A 27441-nucleotide genomic window follows, 5' to 3' on the forward strand; every position below is an offset into this window, starting at 1 on the left:
AATAGAAAAACCCATACAAACATATAGAACTTTTCTCTCTAGAAAAGATGGTCTCTTGGATATGAAATGGTAATACCTCATTTATATTTTGTCAAACTTACCATAGAGTGCCTTTTTAGTAAAAACAAAGCTGTGAAGTAAACTGAAGTTCTCGGAGAAACCAAAAACTCAGCACTGATGATTATCTCAAATACCATTTTTATCGAATTTCCAGCACAGATCTGCTTCCACTCATTAAATCTAGAGAAGGTGGCAGCTCATAACAGAAGCAATTCATAGTCCATTCTCAGATCTAATACTATGATACCTGATGAGCCAGAAATATCTAAGCAGGCCCATAATCTGTATGAAAAGTTCAGGTTTTGCCCTCAGTGAAGCCAGGCACTGGAATAGGTTGTCCAGGGAGGTGGTGGGGTCAAGTCCCTGGAAGCGTTTGAGAAATGTGTGGACATGGCACTTTGGGACCTGATTTAATGTCCATGGTGGTCTGAGTTTGATGATTTGGAGTAGATGATTTTAAAGACTCTTCCAACTAAAATTATTCTATGATTCCAAGTCCGTGCTCCTCATTTGGGAGTCTATGTAAGGCTGTATGGAGTGTCCAAAGAATGAGCTCCTATCAGAGCATTCCAGTTCTAATCTGATTATCCTGGTGGTCAGAAAAGAATCACAATAATTAAACACTGCATGTATTTCTCCTTCTCATCCTGTATTGGCTTTGGCCAATAATGGACTTAAAATTCAACAGACTACTGATCTGGTGGAAGAAATGAAACTCTGCATTCTTATGCATTGTGTGATAGATTTAAGACACGGCACAGAAGAGTCAATAGCACCCCTAAACAGTAAACAAGTATCAGAATTCAGCTGTTTTTCAAGTGCTGGAAAAAAACCACTGAAAACATCCTGACAGGGAACCCTGCTTCTGCTGAAAAACTAACAGCTGTAGTAGGTCCTGTTTAGTGGTTTCATTCTGTTCTCTTACTTCAGTGCTCCTGGTCAAACATTCCCTTCATCGATGCTCTGCAAGTGAAGTCTTTGGCTGGCATGGGGCCTGACACCCCGACGTGGGTTCATAGTGCTTCCTGGCAAAGTTCTCACAGGGAACAGAGCTCCTGGTAAAGCATCTTTTCCAAACAAGCTGATTTTCACATCGGCTTCAATAGCTCTTGCTAAACTGGATGCATAACTGTCCAGAGATTTATGGACTTCGGCTTTTACATGAAAAACAGAATTCTTTGCGGCTTCTAAGGCAAGAACAACACACAAAAAAAGGTGCAACATTATCAGAAAATTAAGTTGATGAGCATGCCTGCACAAATACTTGAAGACTAATGTTGAATTTTTTGTGAAGGAATGGTTATGCTTTCTGCAAAATAATTACCCTGAAGTACCTAGAGGTCCTAAACCATTCTATAAATAGGAAGCTTCAGGCCATCTTGACAGGTTAAGCAGATAAAGATCTACCTCCAATTCAACTTAAAAAAAAAACAAAACCAAAAAGTCCTGGTGAAGTCAAGTGTTTAAACATATTTAACTTTAAAATAAGTGTATGCTGAATGGTTTTCTAAATCTCAAGTGCGTGCAGGAACCCATTGGTCTGAATTTGTACCCAGCTGAATTTGACACCTTGAGTTCTGCTTACTACCTGGAGCCCAGCACTAGGGACTACTGTAATTGTTTGGCATCAGACAAGAGTCCACACAGAAGACAGGAACAAACCCCTCAGTTTGTACTTTTTCTTCCGTAAGAACAATTTACAGCCTTACAGGGATTCTCACTGCACTTGGACTAAGGTCTCACACTTCGCTGACATGAACAATAACATTTAAGAGCTATTTATACTACACTTTAAGCCCAAATGCCAGGCACTGTGTTTATGGATTGTCTCCAGTTTTCAAGAGGTTCTAACAGTAACTAAAATCATCAGTCTGCTGACCTTAGGCTTAAATTTCTTCCAGCCACATTATGAGACTTAACTCCACTTCCCAGGGAAAGATGTAGAACTCTCCATGCTAGGAAAGGTTGAAGACTGTAGCTGCAGACTTCTTTCTATTACTTTGGATACACATAATCTCCAGTGTTGACACAGTTGCTTTTAGAATCTATCTACCTCTCTACCCACCAACATGTTGTGCGACACAGATGTTTGTCCTCAATTCTTCAGTGAAGCTGATGAAATAATTTAAAGTCTCAAGAAGTTCTGAAAACCCTGAGACATACCAGGGAGAACTGCTACACCTGTGGGGAACTTTTGCACTAAGATACGCCTCTTTCACTAAACTGCATGAAAAGTAAGATGCCTGCTCTCAGAAAGATAATGGGAAATGTCTGGTAATATATTTGTCCAAGGAAATAATCAACTCATGCTGGGATAAGGGCAAAAGTGAATTTTGCCAAGATGTTTGAAGAGAAAATTCCACAGGAAGAGTCTTCTTGTTATTTCAGAATCATAAAAATGGGTCAGGTTTTATTATCACTTGATTTTTAAGGGCAGTCTGTTCCATTTTTGTACTGTCCACAACCATTTGTTTAGTAAATTCAACTGTTACTATCAAGTTTTCTAGTCCATATCAGCTGCAATTAAACTATGCCATATTTTACCGATGAGCCAGCAACACTTTGCTGGCACCTCATCAAGTGAGTTGACAATAAAAAGTGCATTTATTTTTCACCCATATCTGTTGAGAAACAGTAAAGTAAGTAGAAGTTAAATTTAAAAAGTAAAACAGATTGAAAGTCTATTCAGACCATTAAAAACTGTAAATGGAAAAATTTCAAGTCTGTGAATGACAAAGCTGAGAGAAGGCAGGAAACGAGAAAGCCTGGGATAAAGGAATCAAAGTATGGGGGCTGGAAAAGTGTTCCCTGAGAAATTTAAAACAGACCACAACAGCCACCAGAGGAGTGGTGCTGAAGAGAGAATACTGCTGAAAAACCTAAATGATGTGTACACAGGGAATCACAAGATTTTAACTCTCATTCTTGTCTGTTACTACTTGAGACTGGAAGAAAGACCTGATCTGTTGTACCTGCATGAATAGTCATGTCTGTGAAGAGTCATCATCTATGTTTTAAGGCAATTATGAAGGTTCTGGGAGGCGTTCTAAGCAGGCAATTAGCTGGTTCTGAGCATTTCCATACTTACCCTTAATCCCACCTTTAATTTGCTCTACTTCGTCTTCAAATGTCACTGAACTCCTCCTCCGAGGAGGACAGATGCAGTGTGGGACATGAGTGCCATCTGAGCTATAATCTTCAAGCAGCATTGTATCTGTTCCTGAAACAAAGCAAGAGTTCTCAACTAAAACAGGGTAGCACTAAGAAAGATTATCTAAGTGATGGTAAAAACTTTTTAGTCAATAGCAGTTCCTCTAAAAGATGTTTGAGCTCAGCTTTTGTGAACCAATTTCAGCTTGAATTAAGCTGTCCAGAAAAAGAATGCCATCAGTTTTCATTGAAAAAATTTCTATTTTTTATCTCATTGCCCATCTAAAATTTCAAACAGCTCTGAAATGCCCAGCTGCAGAGCTTGTAATGTCAATGAGACACCAGTCAAAGAAGAAGCCTTACTTTCAGTAAATAAAGGGTGAAATTGAGGGCAACTTCCCCTCTTTCCTGATGAATAGAAGAGGTTAAAAATGGCTACCTGATAGACAAGGACTATAGTTGCCAAATGCTGTGCTTGTAATCAGACCTGGGTGGAACTCTGGAATAGAGAATTTTTCTGTTCCATTTAGTTTGTCTCCAACAACCTATTTTGACTTTCTTGAAGTACATTCTAAGGAATACACTGGTTAGGAAATTACTTCTGCTTGAGGAGTCTTTTTTTCCAGTTTAGGAGTCTTTCATTTCACCTCCCTGCATTTGCTTTGCACATTTCCAACGTGAAATGGAGAGTTTACAAGCATGAGAAAATTCATCCTTGTATCTCTGCAATGCCATCACACACAGGGCAAGACTGCATGCAGCCTAAATCTCCTTTGCAATGCTGGCTCTGCTGCGTAAGGGAGAAGTGTAGCAAGCATTTTTAGGGAGACGCTGGAACAGTGCGGAGCCAGCAGACCTCAGGAAAGCTGCTGCTGGAAGATGCGGCATGCAGACACTCAATACGTGCCACTACTACTGGTCCATTTACTCCTGCAACATGACAACAAGCCTAGAACAAACAGCCTGCACAGGTTTCATTAACTCCTCCAAACAGTGATGTCACAATCTCCTTCACCCACTTGACTGCTTTTGATTCCCAAATCTGTTCTTTTTGCAGCATCCATTTTGCAGAAGACATCACTGAGGATGCACCTCTATACAACATACTCCTCCACAGTCTAGTGTTTGCTGACAATTCATTGTGATATACCAAAGGGCTCTGGGCAACCTGGTCTAGTTGAGGATGTCCCTGGACTGGATCATCTTTTGGAGGTCACTTCCAGGCCACATCATTCTATGATTCTATGAAAGAGATAAAACTTTTAAGGGTGATACTTCCATGTTATGTCATACAGCTCCCTCCAGCACACACAAAAGAGAATGAGGACCAAAGAATGGTCCAAAAAAAGCCCTACTGATTTTCTGTGCTGTTCTGTGGATCACCTGGGTCTGAGGCTGTCTGCAAAATGGAGCAGAATTTTGGTGTACTTTTTCAAATGAGGCTAGTGAAGAGATGATCATCTTATTCTTGAAGGGTGGAGCTTCATCATTAGAGTAATTGATCTTAAGACATTATTTCTAGCACTTAGGACTCAGGTCTCTCATGTCATATTTCATGTGCAGCTAGCATCCCTTGGATTTTTTTCCACTTCTACTATGTTATCTTTCATGTGTTTCACAACACAAAAATCCCAGCTTTTGTTTACCAGGGCAGATAAAGACGCAACTGCTTCTGAGGCCACAGGATCATGTATGGCATCGGCACTGAAGAGGGACCAAGACTTCTTTCTGCCCTCTAGTTCCTCAGAACAAAGGCATCCAGTAGGAACAGCATTTCACAGTGTATCACTCCCAGGCTATGGACTGTACCCCCTCCATAACAGTCACACTTCCAGCAGTATTCAGTGTGCATGCAGTTTAACTTGTTTAAACTGCTCAGTACTGTTCCTCAAAAGATGGTTAACACAACATCCTCCTAACTGGGTCAGGTTTGTCAAGCTTACACAGGCTGGGGCATGATGAGATTGAGAGCAGTCCTGCAGGAAAGGACTCGGGGGCACTGGTGGATGAGAAACTGAAAATGAGTCAGCAACGTGCACACAGCCTAGAAGGGCAATCACATCCTGGGCTGCATCAAAAGAAGTCTGGCCAGCAGGTCAGGTCGAGAGAGGCGATTCCTGCCACTTTACTCTGCTCTGGTGAGACCTCACCTGGAGTATTGTGTCCAGCTCCGAGGTCCTTAACACAGGAAGGACATGGACCTGCTGAAGTGGGTCCAGAAGAGGGCCACAAAGATGATCAGAGGGCTGGAGCACCACTCCTATGGAGACAGGCTGAGAGAGTTGGGCGTGTTCAGCCTGGGGAAGAGAAGGCTTCAGGGACACCTTAGAGCAGCATTTCAGTATCTGAAGGGGGCCTACAGGAAGGCTGAGGAGAGACTGTTTATAAAGGCCTGTGGTTATAGGACAAGAGGAAATGATTTTAAACAAGAGCAGGGTAAATTTAAGTTGGACATTAGGAGGAAGTTCTTCATGATGAATGTAGTGAAATACTGAAGCAGGTTGCTCAGAGAGACAGTGGAGGCCCCATCCCTGGAGACATTCGAAGTCCACCTTGATGAGGCCCTGAGCAACCTGATCTAGTTGGGGATGGCCCTGCTGACTGCAAGGTGGTTGGACACGCTGACCTTCAAGGGTTCCTACCAATCCAGTGCATTCTGTGATTCTATTCTACTCTGTCGCATACAGCTGCAGAATACCCACAACAGGCATAAAACCACCAGCGTGAAACACCTACCAAAACAAACCCCAGTTCCACAGATCTCCTTTATAGAAGAAACAAGTCTCTAACACCAAGCAAATGTTAGAATACCACCCTCTGGTGTCTCCAGAGCAGAAATACTCTTTAAAATAACTAGTGCGGTAAAGGAGTGGTAGCTGGATTCACTGCCAGAAAACTCTAGCTGTAGATCTGGACAGAAAGTTACTGGCAGAAGTATTTTTCCCTTTATTCAGTTGAGAAGCCTTAAGCAGTGACACAGTCTTAAGTAGCTGAAATTTTCCTCGGCGTTTGTGTTTATACTGCAGGATGAACAAGACAAGGTCTCTTAAATAAAACAAGGAAACAGAAGTACATTCTCCACAGCACTTGGTTGTTCTGTTCCTTGTGGACATAGGGAAAGTCTCTGAAGAATTACAATAACTGAACAAGATGATCACAAAAGCATCAAGTCCTGCTCTCAGGACACATCGTTCAGGGAGAGTCATCATTCCTTGGAGCAAACAGTGCTTTCCAAGTAAATAGGAGTGCAAAGGAAGAAAAAAAGCAAATGCAGCAGTTTTTTGTAACAGCTGGAACAAATGCTTCATGTCATCTGTGTGTAAATACAGACTATCCCAGAGAGTTCTGCCAAGCTCAAGTGCAATCTTCTGCCCAAGAAAAGAGAGCAGAAGAGTTCTGCTTACCTGAATCCTGTGAGCAGCTGAAGCCTGTGTCTCCTGTGCTGCTGCTGTTTCCTAATGGCCGACCACCTGCCATGAGGGCAGTGAGATGAGGAGATAGCCCCAAATCTGCAAGACAGTTTTCTTGTTACACAATGAAAGTTTAAGAGGCCTGCAATAGTAAAAACCTCTTTCAGTAATACTCACACTATTGTCTTTATTCTACATATAAATGTTATCATGCTGATGCAGAGTGCACAACACCTGGACTTCTCATCTAAGAAATCCAGTCAGCAGCTTTCAGGTATCCTTGAAGTCTTTCCATGTGGCAAATTTCCTTTCTACCCACACTACCTCCCTCCCACTCTTTTTGCAACTGCATATGTTTTATCACCCCCAGAGGCTGAACACAGAGCACATGCAGACAGATGGGGTATTTGCCAGACACCTTCTAGACAGAGAATAACCTAGCAGGCACCACCAGCTGTGACTAGAAAGAAACTCAAGTGCCAGGAAGCTCATGAGCAAGGCTGAGGCACCAAGATGCCTGGCTTCTTTCAAATCCCTAAAACAAAAGGGAAGGGATTCTAGTATTCTAGGTCTTTGGATCCCATTCAAGATTCTGTTGTGGGTTTGGCTGGGTTACTTTTTTTCCTTCCCTATCAGCCTCCAGCTAATATATCTGTTAAACTTGAAGCTGTCAGCTTCTTATCCCTGGGAAAGGTAAATTTCCTGACTTTTCCCTCCCACGTCAGATCCCAGAGTATCCACAGCATCTCCTGAATACAGATTTGCCAAAGGGAGGAGTGCTAAGAGAATTCCTGCTGCTTGTGATGTGGCTACAGCTGTAGAACTCTTTCATTTAGATGGGAGTCTCTCCCAATGATCCCAGCTTGAGTAAAAGATAACAGATGCCTTGATGCTCTCTGTTTCCTTCTGCAGTTTAGATCTTCTTTCTTCCTTCCTGCCTCTGCAAGAAATGTCCCAAGGGACCCCATGAAGGTGTGCCATTTTTGAAAGCTTCTGAAACCATGAAAAATCAGAATTTTATTGCATTGCTACTTAAAAAGAAACCAAACCACCAACCAAACTCAGAGGCAAACTGAAGCTCTCAGCCTGCAGCCTGGGAAGCTGTTGGTTATCTAAACTAAGTAAAACTTTGTAAAAGAATAAGCTATTTCTTTACAACCACTGAGCCTAAAAACTCAATTTACAGGAATAGTAACACTGATGTTAACTTCAGTGAAGCTCAAAGAGCTCAAAGAGCACAAAGCCAGGAACCAAAGAACAAGTGCTGCAAAACATTCTATAGGTAGTGCTCAAATCTGGGTAACTCAAAACAATAGGCTTATAAAAGGAAATTGCTGAGAAAGAAAAAGCTAAGTAATTTTTACTAACCACATGAGTATGTCTTGTCTGGCAGAAAAAAATTTACTACAGTGGGAGAAAGAGGCTAACTCCCACCAAAAAAATGTCCTCCTTTCAAGCATCTATGATAACCAGAACAAAAACCAGATGAAACCTCCAGGAACATTCAACTTTGAGAATTCAAAGCCATTGAAGCAGTCAGAGCTCTGAAACATACCAAGCACACATTAAGCCTTGCTCTCACTGGTATGAAGGCAGAGTGTTTTGTGGCCATGTGTCTTACCTGTGATCCTATTGGAAATGCTGAATAGCCTTGATGTCCGATGCCGCTGCACAAAGGACTCACGGTAGTACCGATCCCCAAAACACATTCCTAGTAGTTCCTTGCGCACCGTCTTGTTCCACAGTCCATAAATTAGGGGATGGCAAATGGCACTGGAGAAGGACAACCACGTAGCTAATGTCTCCAAGGCAGGGGAAATACTGTTTTTTCCCCAAAGGGCCTCTGATGTAATTACTACCATGTAAGGTCCCCATGTAATCACAAAGGCACCGATGACAACCAAAATGGTTATGAAAGCCTTGCACTGGTTAGCTGAGTAGACAACCCCTTGGAAAGCATTCCTTCGGCTGCCAGAAGAGGATGTGGAGGTGCTGGAGTTCTTCCTCCCGTTCCTCTGGGAATCATCCTCCACAATGACCACGCTACCACAGTGGATTTTGCGGGCCTTAATCCTCGCCACACGGAATATGAATCCATAGCAGATCATCATGACCACGAAAGGCAGCAACGCGCACCAGATCTGCCAGAAGGCAGTGTAGCCAACCTCTTTATGCCAGGCTGCCACACACATCCACTTGAATTGGTCAAACTCCAAAGATGACCAGCCGAAAAGAGGAGGGAGGCAGCCAATAAGGGAATGCAGCCACACATATACAAGAGCTACCACTGCTCTGTTGCCTGTTATCTTCATGGGGTAAACCATTGGGTACAGGACAGCATAGTACCTGATGGACAAGAAGAGAAAGAGTCAAGAGCACTGAAGACAGTAAAAAATAACATATTCTAATGACCTTGAAACCTAGTTTGCTTTTCTCCAAACCTTGAAGTGGGCTCAGGGACCTGTTTAGAAAAATAATCACTTGCATGTATCACTGAAGGCAGGACTGTAGAAGTTGGCTGAAGACTCAACACAACTATTAAATCTGCCCCTACATGTGAGTGCACGCTTAGGGTATAATCTGGAATTTTAAGTTATTTCTCTCTCAAGTAGGATGTTATTATACCACTGACAGCTTCACAAAATTCTAGATGCATGCATTACTGATAGTATTTTTTTTTTCTTTATCAGCATTTCACAGAGGGCTCAAGGGAAAAAAAAACTACTACAACAGAACATAGCATTATCCACTGCAATGCTTCTCAACTCTAGAGGGGCTCAATGGCTGCATATACAGAAGTCAACTCTATGAGCAGGCAACAAGTCACTCTGTGTAACACCTAAGCAACGATCCATTAGGAAAGCCTTTCTTACCGGTCTATAGCTATGAGTCCAAGAGTAAGCATGCTGGCTGAGCTGATCAGCATGTACAGCAGGGCTGAGAAATTGCACCAGACCACTCCGAAGATCCATTCCCGCCTGATGGAGCTGGTGACAACAAAAGGCAGCACCAATACAGACAGTAGAAAGTTGGAGAGGGTCAGGCTGAACACAAACTTGTTGCTCAAGGTGAGAAGGTAAGACTTCCGATAGAGGGTGACGACAATCACCAGGTTGCCCAAGCAGATGAAGATAGCAATGACTATTATAGCAATGGACTCGGTGACTCTGACCGCCCCGTCTTCCTGAGTGGTGAGGTTCCTCAGGCCCTTCACGTTGCTGAGAGAGGAATTGCTGCTCATGGTCAGAGCGTGCAGAGCTGGAGCAGCCAAGACATGCTGAGCAGCTGGAAGCAGAACAACATTCAGAAACATTCAGGCAACATTTCTTCAAACTCACTCCAAATATTTCAGGACCTTTTGCCTGCATTAGTTAAAATTTACCTGTAGGATGCAGGAAAGCATTTTAGATGGGGAAGTGATAGGGCAGGATATTGCCTATGGATATATCAAAGTTGTCAGTGACACAGCCAGGCCTAGAACTGGGAAGAAACTGTCTAAAAGACAAAAAGAGGTGGGAGGGGGAAACAAGGAAGAAAATTAGCACATTTTACTTCAGAAGTTTTCTAAGGATTTTGCTTGTTTATAAGTCATACTTATCAACTGTGCATCTCCTTCCCTTCACTTACGCTGTGAAGAGACAAGAAGAATGTCATTGTCAGCCTTTGTTTCTCTCACTTGGAAAAAAAATAAAAAGGTAATTTTAAAAAAATCAGCTTGTTTATCCTCATCATTACCTTGTGTTCTGCCCATGCAGCACCTGATGGCAGTCTGTGGATGCCTGGCTGGTCATACCCTGCTGAGTCGCTCTCAATAGTTTCTCAGTAACATTGAAAGACTTAAGGATCATTGTGCATACTCTCCTAACATTACTTCTCCATGTTCACAATCACTTTAGCTGCAGTGGTGCTTCTACTTTTCTGTCAATACCAAAAGGCATGGGAAACTGGTTCATTGTACAAGAGGTATGAAAGACAGTTCCTTGCATTAAGCTTGGGTCCACCTTACAGAAATGTTTGAGCATCTTTAACCCATGACTTCGCGTTATCATCCATCCCACTGGTTTGAGAACCACTCATCTTTGATTTTTCAGTGTTAGCATCACACCCTTAACTTCGTTTTGTGAAGCCTCAGCATTTCTCTAAATTCCTAAGCAGGCTTTTCCCTGCTGTTTCTAGGAAGCACTCCTATCTACTTCATTCAATCCTCTACCCATCTGCAGATCAGCAGACTGCAGGAACAGCACCACCAAAAATGCAAACATGCAAACCAAAATGAGATCGATTAATACGAAGTTGACATTTGTATTTCTTGGAAGTTAGGGACTCGGAAAAAGTTATCTCAGGTAATTGTGGCTGTGCCCACCCATCCCTTCCCAACGGCCTCCAGTTACTCACAGAAACGCCTCGGTCTGCACGGCTGCTGGGGCCTCGGGCAGCGATGTCTGGCTGGAGAGCTGCGTTGTTTCCATTTTCATCTGTGCCTGCCTAAGAGCGTAGAGACGTTATTCGGCCATGCTTTGCAACTTGTCTCCCTTCTACGAAACTGCCCGCCGACTGTTCGCAAGTGATTCGCCTGAAATTTCCCCCTGAGGCCGCCCGCCCCGCCGCCGTGAGCGCCGCCGGTGCTTCTGGGCTGCTGCAGGCTCTGGGCGGCTGGTTACCCCCGAGGGGCGCGGCCTTTCTGCACCGTGGAAACGGCCCCGGGCCATCTGCTGTGCCCCATCCCCTAACGGCCCCGCTGCGGACCGCGGGAAGGAGGCGGCCTCGGGGGCAGGCGTCCCACCCGGGGCTTGGGGAGCATCCCCGCTCCGTCCGGCCAGGCATGCCGACACACGCTCACAAAGCCGGCGAGATGAAGATGCGCTGGGCAGGGAGGGGGTCGCCATTTTGCCCCCACGCTTTCTCCAGCAACGAACAAAGGGCAGGGGCAGCGCCTCTCGCTTCCCAGTCATCCCTCACCCTTCCCGGTCCCGCCAGCAGCGAGCGGGTCCCGCCACCGTTCCCACCTGTCCGCCGCCACGGTTGCCACCGTACTCACCGTCGCCGCTGCAAGAGGTTTCGGGTTACAGCACCCCAAACCCCCTAGAGCCACTGCCGCCAATACAGTGTCGCTGAGCCGTGGCCCGACCCTCGCCCGCCATGGCCATGCCCCCTCCCGCCGTCCCGTCCCGTCCCGCCCCACCGGCTCATCCCGCCGCGCCCCCTTGTCGGCCTCCCCACACGCCATTTTCTCCGCGGGCGGGCTCCCATGAGGCGAATGGGGTGCAGAACCCTCCAGCACACCCCGTTCCGTGCGTAGTGCCTCTCCATTCAGTCCCCGAAGGGAGTCCCACCGTGACCCGGCTGCGGTGGGGCACTGCAGCTACACCGCGGGCCAGCCCCCAAGCACAGACACCGTTCCTCTACAACCGCAGGGCTCCTCACAGCTCTGCATCGATGGAAACGCAGGAATCCAATTGAAAGAGGGAAATCCCGTAGATAATGCCAGTGAACTGGCACTGCACACAGTGCAAATCACATCACAACGGGGCAGATCCTAATTACTCTCCTAAAATTATAAGCAACAGAGAATTTTGGGAAGGATTCTTCCACCCTTCCTGAAGCAAAGCACAGGTGGGCACAGTATGAAGGGTGAAGGATAATCAGATGCCATGCACATCCCCAACCTCCAGCTTCCCCATATCCTGACATGGAACTTATGGGGCAGAGGACCGCTCTGACTTGGGTGTTGCTTTTTGGTTGCTCTCCGATTTGGAAGAGATTTGAGTTCCTTATGACTCAGTCATCACATTCCTGGGGTCAGTGTCTGCTCCGGTGCTGTAGCCTGTCCAACACAAGGAGCTGAACCCACGTGTTGTGCCCCTGTGCCAAGTTCCCAGGGAGCTCGTGTGTCCTTTAGGGGATGCAGGAAAGCAACACCAGTAACCAGCCACCAGTGCTGGAATAGTGAATTGTCATTCTCAACCCGTACTACCGACACTTTTCTACAGTATTGTTTACTGTGCCTGCATTTTTAATGTAAAGAATTATCTGAATGGCATTAAAGTGAATATGCAGTGTATGAAATTCCACACGTACAGTACATAAAACAGCAAAACCACGTCCCTTATGCTGGAACCCAAAGCAGCCAGGTAGCGCTTGATGAATCGCTACCTTTGGCGATGATGCATCGGGGCTAAAGAGCTTCGGTAACTGCCGTTATCCATTTGCCAGCGGCACCGCCGCAGGAGCCCTGCGATGGTGCACAATCGTCCAGCTCAGCGAGCTCTGCGCCTGTCCGCTGTGGCAGGACCACAGCTGCCCTGCCGCTCTTGGGCTGGGCTCGGCGAACTACCTTCAGAACTGCAGCTGGAAACATAAGCGACAGCCAGCCATAGACACGCTTTGCATCAGCTCCTTCGGCCGCTGCAGGCCGGTTCCTCTGGTACAGGGGCCCAGGTGAGTTCGCTGCTACTTTACGCCCGGCTACTCGCTCTACCCACGACCGCAGCACGGCAGCGCAGGGACTGCTAGCAGCGATCCCGCCAAGCCACACCGCGGCCACAGCCCCGACGGCTGCGCTCCCGCCCTCACTGCCTACACCCACCACATCACTTCCCGTCGCCGTTAGCTTCCGTGCTGCGCGCACGGTGGCTGCCTCCGGAAGCAGAAGTGTGCGTCGGTGGCGCTGCCGGAGGTGATTTTGCGGCTCTTCTGTGCTGCCGGCTGCGGTGGAGTGGGCCTGGCCACTGCCGCTCTTTTTGGTCCCTTTTGTATTCTCGGGGGGCTTTGCTCCTCGCCTCCGCTATGCACCCCGTTTTCCAGAGCAGCCGGCGCGACTTCACCTTCGGGCCGTGGAAGCTGAGCGCCGCCCGGACGCACATTATGAAGTCAGCGCAGGCCGAGAGGTGGGGCATGGGGCTTGGGACTGCCTGGGGGGCTGCCTGGTGGGTGGTGGGGGGGTACACGTTGGTACGTCTGTTGCTCTCCCTCCCCGGTGAGCTGTAGGGCTGAGGCGTGGGGAGGAGCCTCGACGAGGCCGGACCTCACTCCTTGACAGCGAGGGCTTTGGGATGTCTTGTTGCTTTGCACAAGAAATCAATAACCTGTTGTGGGCGAGAAAGACGCTGTTTGGTTTAGTGGCTTGCAGAAGGTTTTGTTCTCTCTTCGAGGTTAAGCTTGACACTTGGCTTGAAGCTTCCAGAATACCTTTTTAAAAGCGATTGCTAACGGTTGTGGGGATTTGTGTCTTTGTGGGCTGAAGCCTGTTGATTAGCAGCCAGTTTTTCTTAATTACTTTCTAATGGCGATTTAAGGTTCTTTGAAACATACTTCACACACCTTTGTAAGCCATTTCCAAGTAATGACTTTCATTAAAATGATTTGCTTTCTTGTAACAGTGATTTCTGCTGCTTGTCAAACTGTTGGAGAAAATGCTCCTGTGCCAGCATCAAGTGCTTCAGTCAGATTTACAAACGTGGAGCTGAACAGCTGATCTGTGGGTGGCAGTTTAGGTGAAGTTCTTCACTGAGACAGTCATTGGCTACTGGAATGGGCTGCCCGGGGAGGTGGTGGAGTCGTCGTCCCTGGGGCACTTCAAGGCAAGGTTGGACGTGGCACTTGGTGCCATGGTCTAGCCTTGAGCTCTGTGGTAAAGGGTTGGACTTGATGATCTATGAGGTCTCTTCCAACCTTGGTGATACTGTGATACTTTAGTGGCAGCTGAACTTGACAGATATTTCCTGCTGTCAGTTTCTGGAATGCATACATGGAAACCTTGTTTGTCTCATTAAGTATATCTTCGTTCATAGTGCTTTTGACTTTACTGAGGGCAATTTTCTTGGTAAATTCCCATGTTATAGTGAACTGTGTAAAAAAAAATTTGACACCATTATATTGGGTTTATTTTTTTAACTGGATATCTGACTTAAATCAGGTTGAAATTGTGTTCCTTTTCCCACATTCATCCTATATTCAATGCCTGAAATAATCTTCTCTAATGGCTTTAGACTAACAGTCTTGTAGCTTTTGCAGTTAGAGATAAGAAAATTTGACTCATGTGATTTAGTGATTTTAATAAAATGAGGATTCAAGATCCAGGTAAGTTGTAACAGTGTTTTGCAGGGAAGGAGGACTATTAGAGTATCTAATTTCTGTATGTATTCTGTAGGACTTATTTTGTAGGGTGCTATCTCTTAAAAATGAAGGACTTCATTGTTAAGGTCAGACAATATCCTGTAACAGTGTTTTGCAGGGAAGGAGGACTATTACAGTATCTAATTTCTATATGTATTCTGTAGGACTTATTTTGTAGGGTGCTATCTCTTAAAAATGAAGGACTTCACTGTTAAGGTCAGCAGGATGCTAACTCTCTTCGTTATCTGTGAAGATAGATGTGAACTGCCAGTCTAGAAATCAAACTACGTGCTCTACTCATCTTCTGATCTATTCAAGTTCTTTAACTGTAGCTGCTTTAAAATAGTTGCCTCTGTAATTTTCAGAAAGTACTTCTATCTGTTTAGATGTTTTTGAGAGACACAGTTTTAAAAGCCTGAAAAGTAAAGTTGCAGGAGCCACAACACGAGACTGAAAGAACACTGAAGATTTTGCAGGGTAGGGAAGCTCAAAATTAGCCATTTACCTATAGGTCTTGGTACCTACAGCATGAAACCCCCCATACAATTTCTGCACTTCAAATCGCACAAGTCAAGAACTATCCACCCAGCTGTAGTGTTTCAGTCAGCTTCCTTTTTTAATGTACTTCTCTTGACATTTTGCCTTTTTTATTGCTTGGGAAATGTCAGTAATATCTGCAGGAGCTTTGTTTCTGGCAGACATAGCACAAAATATCCTTCAGTGATCTCAGTGGAAAGGTGAAGGATCAAATATGTCATAGCAATGAACTGGAATTGGTCTTTTCGAGTCAGCAGGCCCACACTTCCTGAAATGGAAAAGTTCATGATACTGTTCTGCCTTCTTTGGCAAAGACAGATGATCTTATTCTCCAGCTCTATTCAATACTTGTGTTTGACTTCAGTTAGCATGTTATTTTGCATGTGAGGATGCAGAAATAACCACTTTGATGCAGGAATGCCTCATTATCCATGTGAAAGCTGCCATGATCGCATTCCCCTTATAATTAGTGTGTTTCCTACAGTCTTCTTCTCTCCAGGTGTTGTGTATTTCTTTTTTATCTTGATAAGTAAAGTGGATAGTGGTAGAGAGGAAAAGAATACTTGAAGCCTTTTGGAAACTAAGGTCAGTATGTATGTAAAGTGGTGTAATATGTGGTTCTGTTACTTAAATAGGGAGTCTGTATGTGTGTATATACACATATAAACTGGTGTAGAGGTTGATGTAAAATAAGAGATAGGATGGGTGAGATTTCTTGCAAGGATCATACTGACTTAGTTCATGTGGTATTTTGTTCAGTCGAGTCTGTGGCCTTCATACTTAAAGGTACAAATACTGCTACTTACTCTCTGTTAGCTTGGAGAAAGTAGTAGAGCACAGTAGTGTCTTCTGCACATTTCACATACTCTGCCAGGATTGTTTGCAGTCCCTTTTTTGAACATATGGGCTACTGTGTAGTGAATTTAAACTTGCTTTCAGTGAGCGCTCGTTCTCCAAACTTGCTTTTGGACACACGTAATGCACAGGGATTTGCTACCATAGCTTGAAAGCTGCTAATTCATGCTTACCAGATATTTGAGTCCTCATGTATGGGACTTCTGTTCAAACCTGATGGAGAAGGAATGCTTTAGGAATACATCAGTGGTGGAAAAGTCATTTTGGATCAATAAGTGTTCAATTTGTCTCAAACAAACTGAGAAAGCAATAAAACCTTTGCAGAACATATTGAGGACTGGCTTTCTAAATTACCATGGTCTACATATGTATTCCAATACAAGGACTGCTTTCACTGAACTGTAGCTGACCTCTCTTCATGGGACTTCCATTTTTCTGTGCAGATTGGCTGATGAATTGCACATGCCCTCCCTGCCAGAGATGATGTTTGGAGACAATATCCTGAGAATACAGCATGATCGTGGTTTTGGAATTGAGTTCAATGCAACAGATGCTTTAAAATGTGTCAATAATTGTCAAGGTATGATCAAAGTGGCTTGTGCAGAGGAGTGGCAAGAGAGCAGGTACAGTATTTTATCACCAAGTGGGCAAGTACTGGTGTGTTGTGTATGAAACTGTCATAGAGAGGCTAAGGAAAGAACATACTGAGCTCTTACAGAGCGTATTTAAGGGTGACAGCACTGGAACAGGCTGCCCAGAGAGGCAGTGGAGTCTCCATTTTTGGAGATGTTCAAAACCTACCTGTATGTGTTCATGTGTGACCTTCTGTGGGTGAACCTGCCTTGACAGGGAGGTTGGACTCAATCTCTAGAGGTCTCTTCCAACCTCTACGATTTTGTGATTCTGTGATGTTGCATTTGGTTCTACCCTACATACTGTGTGTGATCACAGAAGTCACTTAGCTTTTCTTTCCTGTGATCACCTCACCTGTTAAAGTGAATCTGCTATGTTTTTCAGTTGTCTCTTACCTTTCTTAAAATAACCAAGTTTAATGTGGCATGATGCTGTTTCTGTTTATTCAAACTCATAGAGCCTCAAGCATTGCAAGATTGTGTTTTGTGGCATTTCAAAGTGTTCAAACTTGTAGCCTGAGGAATATAGCTGAACAATTGTCATGCATGAGAACTATTTATAGTGCTTAGCGTTTACCTAAGTAGTTGCAGAACATCTAGAGATAAAACACAAAGTGAAATCAAAGCTGTTGTGAAAACTAAGGCAAGTAGCAACATTAATGCATGATGTATGTTACCAGCAGATTGCTATTTGCTTCCTTAAAAAAATTACCATGAGATAGAAAGTTTTCAACACTATGGAAGTAAAATCTTTATTTTGACTCTTAGGACAGAGAGAGTGTTAGCAGAGGAATTCTAGTAACAGTTTTGTATTGTGGTGGTTTGGCCCTGGCTGGAGGCCAGATGCCCACCAAAGCTGCTCTATCACTCCCCTTCTTAAATGGACAGGGGAGAGGGAAACTATAAGAAAAGTACAGGAGTCAGAAGGAAACAATTTGCTAAGATGCAAAGCCAAAGCAAAGGTTGCACATGGAAGCAAAAGCAAAGAAAGATGTTGTTCCCTGCTTCCCATCAGCAGGTGATGTTGGGTCACTCCCAGGAAGCAAGGCTCTAATATGCATAGCGGTTGCTCCAGAGAACAGATGCCATCAATGAATGTCCCCACACTTCCTTCTTTCACTTAGCTTCTATATCTGAGCTGGCATTATATGGAATGGAATACTTATTTGGTCAGTTTGGGTCAGCTGGCCTGGCTGTGTCTTCTCCTAAGATCCTGCCTATCCTTTAGCATGCTCTTGGGGCAGAGGAACATTGGAAAAGCATGGCCTCGATGTTTGGCTTAGCAGCAGCCGAAACACTGGGGTGTTATCAACACCCAGCTGCAGCTCTGCAAAACATGTTCTGGGGAGAATTAACTCCAGCTCAGCCAAACCAAATACACTAATTTATTATAGAAACAGATGTGGAGGAAGCGACGTTGTATGGTGAAGTCTCGGTGTCATCACTGCAACACAGACAGAATGTGGGAACTGTAATACATAAGTGAAGCTGTGATTTTAAAAGAATGTGCTACAAAGCATGCTGTTTTTCCTTCAACTTCTCCAGGAGTGAGACTGAACACAGTAAGGAGGTTGTCAGGCCATATGACTGGACTTACACGACAGATTACAAAGGAACTTTGCTGGGAGATACTGCAACGTTAAGGGTAACTCTTTTCTCCTCGTTGAATGCTGCTTGCATATTCTTTCAGTCAAACACAAGCCGCTTTTTAAAAGCCATCATTTACCTTTGAAGAGGCTTCTATGAAATCTTACATGTTTTCTAGTTTGGGTGTTTCAAGTCTCTCAGCAAATCGTGTTACTTTAATAAATAGAGTGAAGTCTTTAAAGCATTTTAGAGTTATGTAAAAAGGTATCATTGTGTCTCTTAGCGAGGACTTTCTTGGAAACTAAAGCACATGGGAACCTTCAGCACTTGCTGGGTGTCTCTCTGAAGCACTGAGCTGTCACAGAACTATAATCTGTGTAATTCTCTAGTACCTTTACTCTGTCATTTGCCTGTTTGACTAAGGGGGTGTATAGATCTGGCTACTCATTTTTCTGCAATGTTCACTTCTTGAGCAACATGGTCTAGGGGAAGGTCTTCCTGCCCACGTCAGGGGGGCTGGAACTAGATGATCTTTAAGCTCTCTTCTGACCAAACCATTCTATGATTCATAATTACACTTACAGGCCCTCCCTTTTGTTTATTTCATTAAAATAAGACTGAAGTTCCCAGCTTTTCTTCACTGCATGTGGATTGCCTGCTACTAAGCAGACAGTCTGTATTAACTCACTAGGATTGTGTTAGCTGTAGATCACTGGAGTTCTTCTGGAATTAAAAGTGCAGTACAGAAATAAACAATATCTTATTTTCCCATAGTCTATAAGCAGCAGAAGTACCTGAGTGTCTATGGACACCAGAAGATGGAAATCATACATGTACATGATTTCTGTGAAAGCAATTTATTAGAATCCTGTTCAGGGCTGTACTGGGCTAGAGATACTAAATGCATAGAATCCTGTTTATAACCCAAAACTTCTTGTTTGTGTGTTACACATGAGGCATCTTCAAATGTTTTGAAATACAGAAAGTCAGTAGAATTGTTTGCAGCTGGAAATGCTACTGAGCCTGTACCCAGAGGGAAGTCTATTCAGATTTTTCCACTCTTAGCTGTTGCTTTTTACTTTGATTGATATTCCTCTGGAAAGTTTGGGTTTAGTTTTTTTTTTTCTTAAGAATCTGGGATATTTTCAGCTTAGTGCCCTGAAAACTTTTTCCTTTCTAAAACTATCAATTCTGGGGTTTAAAAGTCAGGGTGAAGTTTATGCAGCTTGGCAACAAATTAATATACTAACTGTTGTCAATCTTTTTTCTTTTTAGGTTGTCCCTACTACAGAACACATAAATACAGAGAAATTGAAAGCCAGGGAACAAATTATGTTTTTTGAAGAAGTACTTCTATTTGAAGATGAACTTCATGATCATGGAGTATCAAGTTTGAGTGTAAAAATAGTGAGTAGTGAGAGATGTATACAAGATGTTTGATGACTCAATTGGCTGATGTATGCAAAACACAGTCACTTTTTGCAGTGTGCTCCTTCTGGAATTTAAAGTTTGCTACGTTTAGCATGTATCTAGAGCTAAACTATGGCAGCTGTTCTATCACCTGCTGACCCCTCTCCATCAGAGAAAAGGGATGGGGTAAAAAGAGAGGAGATCACAGAATCCCGGAAGATTAGAGATTGGAAGGGAGCTCTAGAGATCATTAAGTCCAACCCTCCCTGCCAAAGTAGCATCACCTAGGGTAGTCCACATAGAAATGCATCCAGGTGGGTTTTGAAAGTCTCCACAGAAGGAGACTGCACAGCCTCTCTCAGAAGCCTGTTCCAGTCCTCAGTCACCCTCGCTGTAAAGACATTTCTCCTTGTGTTGAGGTGAAATCTTCTGTGTTCAAGTTTGGACCAGTTGCTCCTTGTCTTATCACTGTGCACCACAGAAAAGAGATTCGCCTCATCTACTTGACACTCACCCTTTGGATATTTATAGACATTGATGAGATCCCTTCTTAGTCTTCTCAAGACTTAACAGCCCCAGGTCTCTCACTCTCACTCTGTAGAGGAGATGCTCAAGTCCCCTGGTCATCCTCATGGCTCTGTTGGACTCTATCCAATGGCTTCCTGTCTCTCTTGAACTGGGGTGCCCAAAATTTGACACAGTATTCCAGGTGTGATCTGTGTGTTGAAATGAAAACAGATTTAATGAAACGTTCAAACTTATACCAGTGCCAGTATGAAGTGTATAAAATTGTACTCTGCCCAATAAATACACAAGGTTCACAATAAATAGGAAAGCAGTTCCTTCAGAAGAATGGCAAATGAGCACCTCCAGTGATGGGGAAAAGCAGGCAGAGGAAGAGCCCAAGTAGGAGGCCTTCTAGTCACCAGCAAACTTCCCTTTTATGCTGAATGTGATGGTTATGGTCTGGGATACCAGCTGGGATAGCAGCTTCTCTGGCTGACTGGAAAGTGCTAATGGCCTGCAAGCCCATGGCTGGCCTAGGATTCTGTGCCAACAAAATCAGGACAGAAGTTTAAAATGTAAGGTGTTTTATCCTCTCTCTCAGAAATACAATGTGCCTGGCAACTAAGTTGTCTTGAAATCTTTCTGTCAATTGCTTTGAGGAACAGTTTTTCCCTCATCTGTATCCTGACTAAGCATCTTTTGAGACACTGCCTGCCTTGCTGTTCACTGATAGCTGTAGTCTATCAACAGCCCAAATGTTGACTTTATTACTGGAAGTTCCCTCATACTGTCCTTTGTTGTAAATGTTGAATGTAGATAAGTACATGCTTAAAGTAATGCTGAATGGAACATCTTTATTTTTGCAGAGAGTTATGCCTTCCAGCTTTTTTGTGCTGTTGAGGTTCTTCTTGCGAGTTGATGGCGTACTTATCAGGATGAATGACACAAGGCTTCACCATGAGGTAAACTTTTATTTACCATTAGAATGTTTTATAGATGTTCCTTTGCCATGTTACTTTCAGAGAAGATCCACTCTCATTCTTGTAATTCACTGCTCATATCTGGGGGCATAGAGGTTACCTGAACTGAGCTTTCAAATGTATTTTATTGTGGTGATGCTGAAAGTGCAGCCAAGTGCTGGGTGCCATGGGGTAGGTATTGTATGAGCAGAGTAGGCCACCTCTCATGTGAAGTAGTCATTTAAATATTTTTGAGAAGAAGTACAAGAGGAAAAATAGGGAACCATAAATAGTGTGATTCTGTTCTTATCCTTGGCTCTAAGTAAAGTTCTTTTGGCTTGTCTATTACATGACTGCAAGCTTTACTGTACAAATAAGCATCCACACTACACTGAGTTCTAGGAGTTGCAGTTTGCTTATGCTGTCTAGGTGTATTCACACTGTAGGAATTCTGAGTAAAGATTCAGAGAACTACTTTTTTTTCATACATGTACTCAGGTGATTCTTGGGAAGGAGACCACTGTTAAACATCTTTCTGCTTTGTGAATTTGAACATACATTTCTGCTCCCAGGTGAAAATCGCTGGTCAACCAAATTCAAATGCTTATTAAATTCAGTGTATTTAAAATGCTCATTGTGCACTGATACTAGATGATAATTTCTTACTTTTGACTCTTTATTTTTCCCATTAGGCTGACAAAGCCTACATGCTGCGAGAATACACATCCAGAGAAAGCAAAATATCAAGTTTGAAGGTATTGTATTTTCTGTCTGCTTTTTAAGATTGTTTTATGGTCAGCATAGAAACTGCTGTGTGTCATTCTTTGCTGGGGTTGGAATTGATACAGAGGAAAAATGTTTTCTGCTTATGTAGCATTTATTTTTGCGATTTCAGGGCAGGTTTGCATTTGTAAATGGTCAGATCATATAAGAAGTTACAGAATTATGTTACTTTTTCTACTTAGAGTTAACAAGATTAAAAAAAATATTTAATTTTTTCATCATTCCTTTTTTGTTCATCCACAAAATGAGGTATAGTCCATGTGCCAACCAGCCACTTCCAGGCTTGTTGTATGCTTGCAAGTAGTATTAGGGGTTAAGATCTGCTTGGTAATAGACTCATTCAGTTTTTCTCAAGTGAATAGCCCACCATAAAGCTGTAGTAGTGGTTCAGAATAACTTGTGGTGCATTTGGAGTTGCACTTGCTGATTTTGATTCTTGAACCAGCACCTCATCTTGGGTATTCTTGCTAATTTCCTTCTCCCTTGTTTTTTTCTCCACCTGTAAAAAGTGGCTAATGTGTTACTAACCTTCTGAGGGAATGTTTTTGCAAAATGCTTTGCTTTTTGGATCAAGGGAAACTGTATAATTCCTAAACAATATGTAACCCCTATAGGCAGGACTAAATCCAGATGTGAGCTTTTTGAGTTTTGAAGTACACATCTGTGATCTAGGTTTTAATTCACTTCATGTTTAGAAATTATCAGTTAATGCTGTTAAATAATTTTTACTGCCTCTTGTTTTAGAGAGGAAAGGCATAATGAACAGGCTGCCCAGGGAGGTGGCTGAATCCCAATCCCTGGGAGAGTTAAAAAGACAGAAATGTGCTGAAGGACATGATTTAGCACCAGACTTTGTACAGTTAAATAATGGGTGAATGCAGTGGTCTTAAAGGTCTTTTCCAACCTTAGTGATTCTATGGCTTTTCAGTTCCCTAGATCAGCTTGCAGCCGTAAAGCAGAACTGATTGCTGCTTCACTTAGGTTTGAAATAACTGAAACGGAAGTATGATTCCTTCTGTGTTAGTGGTATCCAAAATGCCAGTTGGATAGGAATAGTTCTGGATTAATTTCTTAAAGAATGTTGTTAGAAAGTTTGAAGGTGGTTTGCTTTGTATAGGTATTACATTTTTTTTTGTCACCAAATAATTGTGGTGAAATTAAGCTGTCTACAGGAATCTCCAGAAAAAAAATACTGATTAACTAACTTAAACTATCTAATTTCTTCAAATATGAAATTAAAATCCAATGAGCTTTAATACTTCATATAAATATCACAGTATCATCAGGGTTGGAAGAGACCTCATAGATCATCAAGTCCAACCCTTTACCACAGAGCTCAAGGCTAGACCATGGCACCAAGTGCCACGTCCAACCTTGCCTTGAAGTGCCCCAGGGACGGCGACTCCACCACCTCCCCGGGCAGCCCATTCCAGTGTCCAGTGACTCTCTCAGTGAAGAACTTTCTCCTCACCTCCAGCCTAAATTTCCCCTGGCGCAGCCTGAGGCTGTGTCCTCTTGTTCTGGCGCTGGCCATCTGAGAGAAGAGAGCAACCTTCTCCTGGCCACAACCACCCCTCAGGTAGTTGTAGACAGCAATAAGGTCACCCCTGAGCCTCCTCTTCTCCAGGCTAAATGTGTGGGTTTCATAAAACTAAGATGTATGTTGAGGTATTTCAGTTATCAATAGCTAAATCCGAGCTACTACAAAGAGCATATTGCCATGGCTAGAAAACATTAAGCATAGGATGCATTGTGGGCTATCCTGCTCTCATCTAGAAGTTGAATCTCAACAAGACTGTTTGTTAGATTCAAATGATAAATACTACTCTTTTTTTCCCCTTGTTTTTCAGTCGTAGCTGTTCATGAATATCTCTGCCTTTCTTGCATTCTTATCTGCTGCTTAAAAAAAAAAAATACCTTTCCTTAGCTTGTTTTTTTACACACAAGGAGTAAAAAGACTGTATGTACATTTGAAGTGATAAGACAGATGTGAATAATCACTTCAGGTGCTTAAATCAGGTAAATTCTAGATTAATTGACTGTAATAGGTTGGATTCTGAATGCCTTGTTTTCTTGTTGTTGTTTTTCCTTCCTTTCACTCACTCACTTAATTTAAGTTTTTTTGCTTCTTAGCACGTTCCACCTTCCCTGTTCACGGAGCCTAATGAGATCTCTCAGTATTTGCCCATAAAGGAGACAATCTGTGAAAAACTAGAATTCCCAGAAATGCTGCAGCCTAAACCAGAAGCACCACTGGAAGACACATGTGTTAAGTCTAACTAAATATGACTTGATACGGACTGGAACTTGGCTGGAGATAACGTGATCATGTAACCATTGCCATGGGGGGCAGTTTCACTATCAGTGGAATAAAAATTTGGCTATTTTTTCTGTAGCCCTGAGAGAAAACATTTCAAGCAAGTTTTGCTAATGATCTGGGGTTTTTGTTGTTGTTGTTGAGGTTATTTTGTTTGTTTGATTGTTTTGGTTTTTTTAATCCTGTACCAGAGTTAATGGTAGATTGATGGCGAGTTACAGTTTTCAATGGCTTTAGAGAAAGACTCTCATGATTAAGAGTCTGGGTTCTGCTTAGTTCACTGGTTAGGCAGGAGTATGATCTAGATGCTCCACCACAAACACTTCTGTGAAGACTTTGTTACTGCTGCTTCAGATTTTCTTGAGAAATCATCCACAGTTAAAAAAAAAAATCTCTGCATCTATTTTGAGCTGTCATTCCCAAACTAAGCATTTTGCTTGGCTTCCCCTACTGCAAGCCAATAGCTTACAAAGCTACTTTTTGGAGTATATGATCCAGACTCTAATTTAAGAATATTCATTTAATCTGAAGGTAGGTTTAAGGAGAAAAACAAAAATGTGGTTTAACACTACATAAAGGTAAAACTACCTTGTTTGTGAGGCATTAACTCCAAAGCAGGAGAAAAGCTGGAGGTTAACAGAGGTACATATTGGTAAGTCAAATGCTAGTTTAATTTCATGTCAGCCAAATTTCTCTAGACAGTTCTGGAGACTGTTACTTGGAGTCTGCTGCTGCAGTCATATAGTGTATTAGTATACTAAATGGTGCCTGCTTATGATGGTTAGATGATTATACAGCCCTGACACTCAAACTGCTACACTGCAGAGGGGGTTAGGGCTGAGAAAGAGAGGGGTGTTTAGTCTGTAATCCCTAAAGGATATGGTATTTGCAATTTGAGAAACATACAGCCTTAAAAAGACATGAAGATGTATTCCAGATAAATCATTTTGGCTTATCTTTAAAATTCTGTAAGTTCTGATATTAATAGAAGTATGATCCAGATGTACAGTTACGGTTTTAACTCAACACTTTGTAAATCAAACTTTAAATACTCATACTGCTTTTGGAAATCCTCAGTTATGTTGAAGGCTTGGCTTAAGAATGAGGGAGCTAAACAGACTTGTCTTCACAATGAGTGAAGTGCAAGAAGCAAGTGACTCTAGCAGAAAGAAGGCCTTGTGGTTTAAGGTGGTGGCAAATACAAATATGTACGTATTCTGATATATTTGGGCTCTTGTTTTAAATTCTTCATGTTCTACACTGCATGGCTGAATAGAAACAACCCACCTCAAAACCTGGTATTTAACCAGGTCTTTTGAGAACCTGTTTTCACTTAAAGAAGAACATGAAGCTTTTAGTCTACTGCCATCTAAGTGTTTTCTTAATAAAAACAAACAACTCATTTTGTTTCACTTTTATTTGTGCCAATCTGGACTAGTGAATTGATGGAAAAAGTTGAAAGGCAGGAACTAACTGCAGTTTCCCCACTGTCACTGATTTACACCCATTCTCTGTGCCCTATATGTAAAAATGAGAGTTGATATGTGCCTACCTCACTGAGGGTCTGTGAGGATTGCTTTGTAAAAAGTTAGGATTAGAATATGAATTTTTCCTGAATACACCTTTAGCCTTATCTTTGGAATCCTTTGAAAGGAGTAGTGCAGAAAGTCTTCTGATCCACAAGTAAAAATGAGTGAAGAGAACTGAAATTAGACACTTTCTGAAAGAAATTATCAGCTAGACATGATCCAGGTGAGTGAATTTATGTGCACTTCAAAACCGAGGCCAGGTCCTCTGTATTCATGATTTCAGTCCTAAATTCTGCTGGCTGCTTTCATTTTCTTGCATTTCTTTCCTAAAGATTTTAATGTCAGGATAAAGAAGGGGCTGCAAATGAATGCAGCATAGAAGTGATCTAAATTAATTTGGTAATAGAAGATTATTTACGTCCACTCCAGTGACAGAGAGATGTGGGGAGAGAATGAAAATGAAGGAAACAACAAATGGAGGTGAAAGGTGGTAGAAGTAAATCATGGCACTTCTTTTACTGTAAGCATATATTGGTTTACATGTCTTAAAGGTTTCTAAAAACATAATTTAAAGCTAGCAGTAAGAGGAGAGGTGATGTAGCACTAACTTGAAGGAAACTATATCTGCATTCATTAATTAAAATTGTTATTTGGGTTTGGCCAGTGATGCTAACTAACATCGAGCTCCACTGGGCTAAAGTATAGCGGGAATGGACCCACAGAATCAACACCTACCATTGAGCAGGGTGTTCTGCATGTTTAGCTTATCCTGTGTATTTTTATCATATCCATCATACATACCTGTTGATACAGTTGTCTTGAATGGACTTGAATCTTGACTATATAGAGCTGTGATATAGATTATCTATTTTGGGTGCTGTGTATTTAAGTGGAACACGTGTTGGGGAAATCACAAGAACATGTTTAGAAATTCACAGTTACTACAAAGTAAAACTTGAAGCTTTGTGTGACTCTTCAGCCACACAGATTATTCAGAAGCAGCAGTATAAACTGGTGTACCACAATCTCTCTAGTTCAGATCTTCCACAGAAGAGTACTGCTTTGCATACATCATTTTAGGGGGAGGGGGTGAGGTGATTCTCCAGATGTTTAACATGTGACACTTTATATTCTTTCCTGTGTCTCACTAAATAAAATGTACCAAACATTTTATAGTTGTTTTTATCTGAGGAAAATAAACTGAAATAACTATTTGTGATGCTGAGTTCTGCACACTGGTTAAGATGTGTCCGTGTTCCTTTGCCTGTCATCAGATCCCCCAGCTGGTTATGAAAATAAGGTGAGACTCTATCACAACAACGGAAGAGCTGCAGTAGTGGTAACAAAATGAAGTATCTATTACTATGTCTGTTAGCTTCACTATTGTCAAGTAACTGATTTGAAAGTAGAGGGAGGAGTTGGGATACAAGAAGTAAGACTCATGGTGGACATGGACTCTATTATCTCAGGCAATAGTTTTAAACTAGAGCAGCATAGATTTAGGCTGGACATTATGAGGAAGTCTTCATAACGAGAGTAGTGAAATACTGGAACATGGTTCCTGCAGAGGAGGTGGAGGCTCCATTCCTG

The 27441-nt window shown here is 42.7% G+C and overlaps 3 protein-coding genes across 6 annotated transcripts; 2 read left to right on the top strand and 1 right to left on the bottom strand.

Moving 5' to 3' along the window:
- Positions 1-701: 701 nt before the first annotated feature.
- On the bottom strand, positions 702-12109 carry GPR161 (G protein-coupled receptor 161). Of its 4 annotated transcripts, none has more exons than XM_064143219.1 (8): positions 11904-12109; positions 11016-11105; positions 10003-10115; positions 9494-9905; positions 8242-8966; positions 6615-6719; positions 3149-3280; positions 702-1247 (listed from the first exon to the last, which is right to left on the bottom strand). In XM_064143219.1, exons 4-8 carry the CDS (start codon positions 9859-9861, stop codon positions 1000-1002), a joined length of 1578 nt encoding a protein of 525 aa, XP_063999289.1. In that variant the 5' UTR covers positions 9862-9905; positions 10003-10115; positions 11016-11105; positions 11904-12109; the 3' UTR covers positions 702-999. The 4 variants fall into 4 exon arrangements, with proteins under 4 accessions (XP_063999289.1, XP_063999288.1, XP_063999291.1 ...); XM_064143218.1 differs by lacking the exon at positions 11904-12109 and adding an exon at positions 11659-11758; XM_064143221.1 differs by lacking the exons at positions 10003-10115; positions 11904-12109 and adding an exon at positions 11659-11758.
- Positions 11760-12080, top strand: LOC135175608 (uncharacterized). Its single transcript, XM_064143940.1, has one exon. It carries the CDS (start codon positions 11760-11762, stop codon positions 12078-12080), a length of 321 nt encoding a protein of 106 aa, XP_064000010.1.
- Positions 12110-13248: 1139 nt separating the features above from the next.
- TIPRL (TOR signaling pathway regulator) lies at positions 13249-27084 on the top strand. The gene is made up of 7 exons (XM_064143222.1): positions 13249-13507; positions 16571-16750; positions 18305-18404; positions 19622-19753; positions 21130-21225; positions 21915-21977; positions 24139-27084. The coding sequence occupies exons 1-7, from the start codon at positions 13407-13409 to the stop codon at positions 24286-24288; spliced, it is 822 nt and encodes a 273-aa protein (XP_063999292.1). The 5' UTR covers positions 13249-13406; the 3' UTR covers positions 24289-27084.
- Positions 27085-27441: the final 357 nt, after the last annotated feature.

This window comes from Pogoniulus pusillus, chromosome 5, assembly GCF_015220805.1.
Source record: "Pogoniulus pusillus isolate bPogPus1 chromosome 5, bPogPus1.pri, whole genome shotgun sequence".
NCBI classification, from domain to species: Eukaryota; Metazoa; Chordata; class Aves; order Piciformes; family Lybiidae; genus Pogoniulus; species Pogoniulus pusillus.